The sequence below is a fragment of the Oncorhynchus gorbuscha genome, unplaced genomic scaffold (assembly GCF_021184085.1).
Source record: "Oncorhynchus gorbuscha isolate QuinsamMale2020 ecotype Even-year unplaced genomic scaffold, OgorEven_v1.0 Un_scaffold_759, whole genome shotgun sequence".
NCBI lineage: Eukaryota > Metazoa > Chordata > Actinopteri > Salmoniformes > Salmonidae > Oncorhynchus > Oncorhynchus gorbuscha.
The window spans coordinates 75,063-85,000 of NW_025745797.1; the positions used below are offsets into that span (position 1 = coordinate 75,063).

Consider the following 9,938-nt stretch of genomic DNA (forward strand, 5'->3'; position numbering starts at 1 on the left):
GTGAATGAAACTATAATACCATTCAAGCTTGATACTGGAGCACAGGTAAACCTGTTGTCGCTGGATGACTACAAAACACTGAAGGTGAATGAAACTATAATACCATTCAAGCTTGATACTGGAGCACAGGTAAACCTGTTGTCGCTGGATGACTACAAAACACTGAAGGTGAATGAAACTATAATACCATTCAAGCTTGATACTGGAGCACAGGTAAACCTGTTGTCGCTGGATGACTACAAAACACTGAAGGTGAAGATGAAGGTTACTGGTTATACTGGGGAGAACGTACCAGTCAAAGGTAGCTGCATAGTAACTTTACAGCACAAAGGAAAGCAGTTCAGAGCACAGCTGCTGATTGTGGAAAAGAGTGTACAGCCTATTCTAGGAATCAATGCATGTGAAAGCGAGGGCCACTTGGGTGAGGAAAAATGCAAATGACGAGCACGAGAAGTAATGTACTGGCCAAGAATGAACCAGGAAATCAGCCAGACCACTGCTTCATGTGAACTGTGTTTGACCTACAGGCCAAAGCAGCAAGCAGAGCCACTAATGCCTCATCCAGTACCCAACAGACCCTACTACGAATTTGGAGTTGACCTTTTTGACTGCAACGGCATAAGTCACAATGTCGTTACCGACTACTACTCAAACTACCCTGAAGTAGCAACACTGCCAACTACCTCCAAGCAAAGCTGTAATCCCCTACCTGAAATCAGTCTCTGCAAGACATGGGGCTGCGTCTGAACTGGACTCGGACAATGGCCCGCAGTTCTCAAGTTCTGAATTCCGATCATTGGCTAACGACTGGGGATTCCGACACAACACCTCCAGCCCCAACTACCCAAGGTCCAAAGGCTTAGCAGAGAGTTCACTCAAAATTGTCAAAGGTCTGATGAAAAAGGCACACGGTGGAAAGGAGGATTTCCTAAAAAATCTGATGATCTACCGCAGCACACCGCTGCAGAACGGACTTTCACCTGCACAAATGTTGATGGGACGTCGCATCAGAACCAACCTTCCATGAGAACCAACCTACCCATCCATGAGGACTTGTTAACACCCAGAGGTGCTCACAAAGTCAAACTCACAAAGGAAAAACAGAAAGACAAACAAAAACAGAGACACGACAAAAGTGCAAGACACTTACCTGAACTGAAACCTGGAGATCATGTACGACTCTGAGACATCACTACAGGAACCTGGATGCAGAGAGGGTGTGTGCAGAGAGAAGTTGCACCGCGATCCTATGAGACCCAAACGGAGCATGGATCACAACTGAGACGAAACAGAGTGGATCTAAGGCTTCAGCCATTCACCCATTCACCCTGGAGGATACTGCTGAAGCGTCAAATGCCTTTAGAAATGGACAATTCAGTCAGAACATCCTGACTGACAATGAACGCTGTCCAACTGTTTCAGGAAGCACTTCAGCAGAACCACCAAAAAGGACTGTCAGAGCCCCTGAAAGGCTTACTGAGAATTGCAAAAATAAATAAATAATTAAATACAAAAAAGGGGCACCTGGTTTTGTTTATGTGAAAAGAAATAGAGCCACAATAGAGTATTGTTGGACAGACATTGGACAGACAAAAAATGTTAAAAAAGACTAAAAAATTTGGGGAAAGAAATGTATGTTATTGAAAATAACTTTTTATTTTATTTTAAAGGAAAGAAGATGTGTTGTTATGTGTTAATAACATTTAGACTACGTTACCCAGCAGGCTATGCGGGGGGCTGGTGGTTGAAGAATGCCTAACACATGCCTAAACATAACTAATACAATATCAACTTCAGACTTCAGAAACGCTCCTCATCCATCATGCTTTTAGGCTGACTGATCTCCTCTTCTCAGCTCTTGTATGAGAGAGAGAGAGAGAGAGAGAGAGAGAGAGAGAGAGAGAGAGAGAGAGAGAGAGAGAGAGAGAGAGAGAGAGAGAGAGAGAGAGAGAGAGAGAGAGAGAGAGAGAGAGAGAGAGAGAGAGAGAGAGAGAGAGAGAGAGAGAGAGAGAGAGAGAGAGAGAGAGAGAGAGAGAGAGAGAGAGAGAGAGAGAGAGAGAGAGAGAGAGAGAGAGAGAGAGAGAGAGAGAGAGAGAGAGAGAGAGACAGAGAGAGAGAGAGAGAGACGTTAAAGTAAGAGAGACGGCACAGAATTAAAACAGTTTAGAGAGAGAGTCTTGAGAGAGAGATGAGAGACAGAGAGAGAGAGAGAGAGAGAGAGAGAGAGAGAGAGACTCTGAGAGAGAGCTCAGAGTCAAAGAAGACAGAGAGAGAGAGAGAGTCTTTGAGAGAGAGAGAGAGAGAGAGAGAGACAGAGAGACAGAGACAGAGAGAGAGAGAGAGAGAGAGAGATTTCTCTAAGAGAGAGAGAGAGAGATTTTAGAGAGATCAGTCAGCCTAAAAAAACATTGTTTATTATCTATTTCACTTGCTTTGGCAATGTAAACATGTTTCCCATGCCAATAAAGCCTGTTAAATGTAATTGAGAGAGAGCACAGAGATTAAAACATCACAGTTCACAGATGGTCTTTGCTGTATTGCTGTGTGCAGAGTTACTGCTGTGAGTCAGGCAGTAACTCTGAGAGTGTAGCTCAGGTCAAATAAGATACATGTTATTTCTCTATTAGTGGTTAACCAAAGGGTGTTGTTTTATTCTGTCTTTGCTGTATGCTGATTTTAGCAAGAGCTCTAACAGTCAGTCAGAAGATCTAACAGTCAGTCAGGAGATCTAACAGTCAGTCAGGAGATCTAACAGTCAGTCAGGAGATCTAACAGTCAGTCAGGAGATCTAACAGTCAGTCAGGAGATCTAACAGTCAGTCAGTAGATCTAACAGTCAGTCAGGAGATCTAACAGTCAGTCAGGAGATCTAACAGTCAGTCAGGAGATCTAACAGTCAGTCAGTAGATCTAACAGTCAGTCAGTAGATCTAACAGTCAGTCAGGAGATCTAACAGTCAGTCAGGAGATCTAACAGTCAGTCAGGAGATCTAACAGTCAGTCAGGAGATCTAACAGTCAGTCAGTAGATCTAACAGTCAGTCAGTAGATCTACCAGTCAGTCAGGAGATCTAACAGTCAGTCAGTAGATCGAACAGTCAGTCAGGAGATCTAACAGTCAGTCAGGAGATCTAACAGTCAGTCAGGAGATCTAACAGTCAGTCAGGAGATCTAACAGTCAGTCAGTAGATCTAACAGTCAGTCAGGAGATCTAACAGTCAGTCAGGAGATCTAACAGTCAGTCAGTAGATCTAACAGTCAGTCAGTAGATCTAACAGTCAGTCAGGAGATCTAACAGTCAGTCAGGAGATCTAACAGTCAGTCAGGAGATCTAACAGTCAGTCAGGAGATCTAACAGTCAGTCAGGAGATCTAACAGTCAGACAGTAGATCTAACAGTGAGTCAGTAGATCTAACAGTCAGTCAGGAGATCTAACAGTCAGTCAGGAGATCTAACAGTCAGTCAGTAGATCTAACAGTCAGTCAGGAGATCTAACAGTCAGTCAGGAGGTCTAACAGTCAGGAGATCTAACAGTCAGTCAGTAGATCTAACAGTCAGTCAGTAGCTCTAATAGTCAGTCAGGAGATCTAACAGTCAGTCAGGAGATCTAACAGTCAGTCAGGAGATCTAATAGTCAGTCAGGAAAGAGTAGCTCAGGTCCACCAAGGTCTCTGATAGTGAGGGTAGTTCAAGTCAACTAAGGTGTCATGGTTTTACAGTACTTAATCAGTCAGTGGCTAGCTAGTTTTGTCGTCTCTGTGCTGTGTGCTGGGTCAGCTGTGAACACTCAGGGGATATCCTGACCTGCTCCCTCTCCCTCTGGGTCAGCTGTGGACACTCAGAGGATATCCTGACCTGCTCCCTCTCCCTCTGGGTCAGCTGTGAACACTCACCTGCTCCCTCTCCCTCTGGGGTTATCCTGACCTGCTCCCTCTCCCTCTGGGTCAGCTGTGGACACTCAGGGGATATCCTGACCTGCTCCCTCTCCCTCTGGGTCAGCTGTGGACACTCAGGGGTTATCCTGATCTGCTCCCTCTCCCTCTGGGCAGACTCTGTCATGCATCACCTCACTCACACATACCCAAAACACACACACACACACATTCATTCAGTTCTGGGTTAGGTAAGTAAGTGTGTGTGTGTGTGTGTGTGTGTGTGTGTGTGTGTGTGTGTGTGTGTGTGTGTGTGTGTGTGTGTGTGTGTGTGTGTGTGTGTGTGTGTGTGTGTGTGTGTGTGTGTGTGTGTGTGTGTGTGTGTGTGTGTGTGTGTGTGTGTGTGTGTGTGTGTGTGTGTGCGCCCCAGTTTGGCATCCTGACACATTTCAACAATCCGTGTTGAAAATAAATCTGAGGTTGTGATTGATTGAACATGAATTTGACATCTGTACTGTAATGAGGCTCTGTAATTGGATAAACCGTGTATCTGAGGTCACAGATGACTGCAGACCATTAGACAGATGAGGGACATCCAACCCTTACCTCAACCCTAACCCTAGACTCAGCTCTCTGCCTTCGTCGATCCCTCAGGCAAAAACCGGCCCAATGTTCTACCCTCTTCAGACCAGACTGACTTGCAATATGCAGACAGAGCAGGAAGTTGCAATAGGCCCGCGCAACCCAAGGTTTGACACCAACAGAAACCCTCTCAACCCTAACCCTAAACTCTAACCCTAACCCTCAACTCTAACCCTAACCCTCAACTCTAACTCTAACCCTCAACCCTTACCTCAACTCTAACCCTAGCCTCAACCCTAACCCTAGCTTCAACCCCAACCCTAGCCTCAACCCTAACCCTAGCCTCAACCCTAACCCTAGCCTCAACCCTAACCCTAGCCTCAGCCCAGGTGTTACTTGGCAGGTGTCAGTATGATGAGTGTACCTCCCACTGAAACCCATACATCTAGTTTGAACCCCACAGTGCTGTGATGATCAGACCCAGAGACAGAGACCCAGAGCTCAGACCAGTTCAACCCAGGGGAAGAGGCCTCCACCCTGGCCTTCTCCACCTCCACCTCCCCCTCCCCTGGAGAGACAGCAGGTGCCCTTTAAAACTGACAGGCTCACCCAGGCTCTCAGGGATCATTACTGAACTGTTAGTCCCAGGGGTCCACTGTTCTGTTTGGTGGTGGGTAGGAGGTCTCAGTAAGTCAGTTCAGTACCTGATATCAATAAGAATGGAGAAGAAAGGAGGATCCGTGTGTGAAATCGTAGCATTGTAATTCTTCTCTGAAATACAAGTATATAATAGTGTTTTCAAATGGCTTATGTTGTTGCCTTGGCAAGACAATGACAAAGGTGTTGGCTGATGCAGAAACAGACTGGTACTCAGCAGGCTGTAATTGGATCACTAGGTGCACTCTACAGTATCACATATGCTGCTTCTCTGTGGGCTCGCGACATAGGACTAACAGAACACCTCCATCTCCTCCATCTGGTGAATGGTAGGGACTTGGGAATGCTCAGGACTTGGGAGTGCTAGGGACTTGGGAATGCTAGGAACTTGGGAATGCTAGGAACTTGGGAATGCTAGGGACTTGGGAATGCTAGGAACTTGGGAATGCTAGGAACTTGGGAATGGTAGGGACTTGGAAATGCTAGGAACTTGGGAATGGTAGGGACTTGAGAATGTTAGGGACTTGGAAATGCTGAGAATGGGACTTGGGAATGGTAGGGACTTGGGAATGCTGGAAGGGACTTGGAAATGCTCGGGACTTGGGAGTGCTAGGGACTTGGGAATGGTAGGGACTTGGGAATGCTAGGAACTTGGGAATGCTAGGAACTTGGGAATGCTAGGGACTTGGGAGTGCTAGGGACTTGGGAATGGTAGGGACTTGGGAATGCTAGGAACTTGGGAATGCTAGGGACTTGGAAATGCAAGGGACTTGGGAATGGTAGAAACTTGGGAATGGGAAAGGTAGGGACTTGGGAATGGGAAGGACTTGGGAATGGTAGGAACTTCTGAAAGGTAGAGACTTGGGAATGATAGGGATTTGGGAATGGTAGGGGTTTGGGAATGGTAGGAACTTGGGAATGGAAGGGACTTGGGAATAGTAGGAACGTGAGGTGATGGGTGACGTGGCAGTGTGTGTGTTTGTGCAGTGGTGCTGCTCGTATAATGGGTGCCCGTGGTTCGCTGCACAGGATTCTGGGTCATTAGTGTTCCTCTGCTGTCAGCTGTGGTTTAACAGCCATTTCTGACTAAATGGATGGATGTCTCTTTGTGTGAGAGAGGGATGAGAGACGGTGTGAAGTTTGAGGACACATTCACAGACACACACACACAAGTCCACACACAGTCACACACACTCACAGACACACAAGTGCACACACAGTCACACACACTCGCAGGCAGGTGGACACACACGCACACACAGTCTGGCCAGCACAACTGAGGCAGGGTCAGTGGCAGGTGATTACTGTTGTTATGGTGACCTGATTACTGTTGTTATGGCGGGAATGGAAGGGACTCCTTCCCCTCACTTGGGAATGGTAGGAACTTGGGAATGGAAGGGACTCGGGAATGGAATGGAAGGGACTTGGGAATGGAAGGAACTTGGGAATGGTAGGAACTTGGGAATGGAAGGGACTTGGGAATGGAAGGGACTTGGGAATGTTAGGGACTTGGGAATGGTCGGGACTTGGAAATGGTAGGCTTGGCTGTGGGAAGAGTCTCGCTTTTGTGATACTAACTCACCACATAGACACCTAGTTATTCCTGTACTGTGTACATGGGTTTAAGACTCTTCTATCTCTTCCCTGTTCAGGTGAATGGCAGGGACTACTCCAAGGCCAGCCATGATGAGATGGTGGAGGTCATCAGAAGAGACCCCATCGTGGTGCAGGTTGTCCGTCGCCATGGCAACCCCGCCCACTCACACCAAATATTACAGGAAGTTCACGTGGTGGACGTGTGCACGCAGACGGACATCACTTTTGAACACATCATGGCCCTGGCTAAGCTGAGGCCTGCTACTCCACCTGTACCCGACATCTGCCCCTTTCTGCTGTCAGACAGGTGAGGGGCATCTAATCCTAACCTTAACCTTAACATTAACCTTATCCCTTACCCTAACCCTAGCCTAAAACCTTACCGTAACCCTAACCTTAACATTAACCTTATCCCTTAGCCTAACCCTAGCCTTAAAACTTACCGTAACCCTAGCCTCAACCCTAACCTTAACCCTCAACCCTAACCCTAACTCTAACCCTCAACTGTAACCCTAACCCTCAACCCTAACCTTAACCCTAACCCTCAACTCTAACCTTAACCCTAACCCTCAACCCTAACCTTAACCCTCAACCCTAACCTTAACCTGTTATCTGCCCCTTCCTGCTGTCGGAAAGATTAGGGACATCTAACCCTTAACCTAACCCTAACCCTCAACTCTAACCCTAACCCTAACCTCCATCCTAACCCTTCCTGCTGTCAGGTGAGGTGTGCCTCGTTGCCATAGAGATAACCTCACTAGGGGTTAATATACAGGGAGCCAGGATTTGAGAACCATTGTTGTAGACTTCTGTCTGAGTAATACATGTCAGGTGTGTGACTCATGGGTTTGGCCTGAGTTTTCTACCAGAACTTTCTAATAGATAAACCCTTTATTCAGAAAGAACGTGGGTTACCCTTGAATATGAATGAATAACATGTGGATAATGTAATAATATGTGCCATTAGTAGACACTTTTATCCAAAGTGACTTACTGTGGTGAATGTCTACATTTGTATGAGTGTCCCCTTGGATAGTTCTCCTCAAGATGGAGATGCTTTATTATGGGTTACATCAACCTGATGTGGTTGATCAGAGCCTCTACTGTATCATGGAGGACAGCAGCATTACTGCCCCCCCAGTACAGCTGATCACATCCCTTTAATGTCATTAGGATGCTCTCCAACTGGCATGTAATCATTGTGTCTGCAGTGCAGCCAGACTGCTGCATCCATTCCCTTTAAGAGTTTACAAGGTGATTAAAAACAAATGGAGTGACTGTTATACAGCACTGCGTTCATTCTCAGTCTATTTATAGGTCTTTACTGGGCCAGAAGTTAAATACATGATGTCCTATAAACTACAAATCATCCGTCCCTCGTGATACGGCTGATAAGGGGGAGGCAGAATGGATTCTGTTGTGATTCTAAACAACAGTGATGTTACTGTGGGCTGGTTATACCTGGGCTGACATGTCTCTGTATAGGTGCCAGGTAACCATCTGTTAATCAACCAATTACAGAGGAGACAAAGCTGTCTTTTCACAGCTTCTTTTCACAGGTTCTGTCACTTACAGGGGTTTTTTGTCTTGTTAAAATGTGTCCATGTTTAAAATGAAACAATGTGTGTATAGATCCCTGTCATTAGTTGCTTTCCTGGAGGTTGTAAAAGGGATTTTATGGTAGCGACCAATATGCACAACACAGGGAGAACGGTGTTGAAACCAGCTTGAAACTCACACATCTGTCTTTCTCCTCTTCCCCCTCTCTCTTCCTCTCATCCTGTCTCTCCTCAGCTGTCACTCCATCCACACCATGGAGCATGAATTCTACGAGTGTCCAGAGTACCTCTCCAACACCCCAGCTGAAGTGGACAGGCCAGAGGAGTTTGAGTATGAGGTAAATCAATATGGAGCCACACAAGTTCCTGCGATGACAATTCTCCCACAGCGGTTATATTGACAAGTCATCTGTCTCTTGGTCAAATACAGTGTCCCCTACTTATTCACTGCAGAGATAATTACAAACACATCTCCCCCGTAGCTCATTATGTCATTGGAATGATAAAGATTAAAATCCCGTATGAATCTTATTACCGCAATTTGGTATGTTTTCCCTATAAACAATGACACTTTTCAGATACAGTTGGAGTGTTGAAAAGTAGCCTGTCTGGGAGGCTGGGTGGAGATTGTAATTTGTGTCAGAGAGGCAGTGACCGTGGGAGACGTGAGGTGATGGCTGACGTGGTAGTGTGTGTGTTTGTGCAGTGGTGCTGCTCGTATAATGGGTGCCCGTGGTTCGCTGCACAGGATTCTGGGTCATTAGTGTTCCTCTGCTGTCAGCTGTGGTTTAACGGCCATTTCTGACTAAATGGATGGATGTCTCTCTGTGTGAGAGAGGGATGAGAGACGGTGTGAAGTTTCAGGACACACTCACAGACACACACACACAAGTCCACACACAGTCACACACACTCGCAGGCAGGTGGACACACACGCACACACACACACAGTCTGGTCAGCCCAACTGAGGCAGGGTCAGAGGCAGGTCGTGACCTGTTTACTGTTGTTATGGCTACTCCTTCCCCTCACACAGCTGGCCCTCAGTTACTCTTTGTTCAGTCAAGTGTATCTAACTGTACCCTGAATGCCCTTGCTCCTCAGTAGCCTCGGTAGCTCAGGGACATTAGCTGTGAAGGATGTGTTTAGCCTGGCTTCACACTACTGCCGTGTAACTTAAGGACAGCTACAGGGCAGCTGTGGGAGGTTTTTCTTCCCCGTGGCCCGCTATAAAAACAACACACAGATACAGATGATCTTCTAATCAAGACTAGCGTGGTCTCTCTAACCTCAGTACATCCACAGATCATTACAAGGTCCCGTGCTGATGAGTATAAGGTTGTGTCCTGTAGCCCTATACGAGTTAATGTACTGTCTGCACGACACACTGTGATTTGTCACCCTAGGAGGGAGTCTCTCATCTAAACTCAAACGTCTCCACATTACAAGGTTGTGTCCTGTACTACTCAGTGGGATTGTTCTCTCTAGTAATGTCCTCTGACAGTAGTGAGCTAGTGATCTCTGATCTCTCAGTACATGGTAGTTAATCAACAGTGATGGGGCGTTCGTGTCAACCACTTTTCTCGACCGTTCTGACCCGTTCTAAACTGTGTGGAAGTGTGGAGTCTGCTCGCCAGTAACAGCTGAGACCTAGTCAAAAGTGCCCTCCCTCCTCTG

At 46.6% G+C, this 9,938-nt stretch overlaps 1 protein-coding gene across 1 annotated transcript in view; it reads left to right on the plus strand.

The window, feature by feature from the left end:
• pdzrn4 (PDZ domain containing ring finger 4) overlaps positions 1-9,938 on the plus strand; it is an 81,221-nt gene that overhangs the window by 48,805 nt on the left and 22,478 nt on the right. The window contains exons 2-3 of the mRNA XM_046335480.1: positions 6,761-7,011; positions 8,499-8,601. Of these exons, the coding sequence (XP_046191436.1) occupies positions 6,761-7,011; positions 8,499-8,601 (354 nt within the window). The remainder of the gene's footprint in view (positions 1-6,760; positions 7,012-8,498; positions 8,602-9,938) is intronic.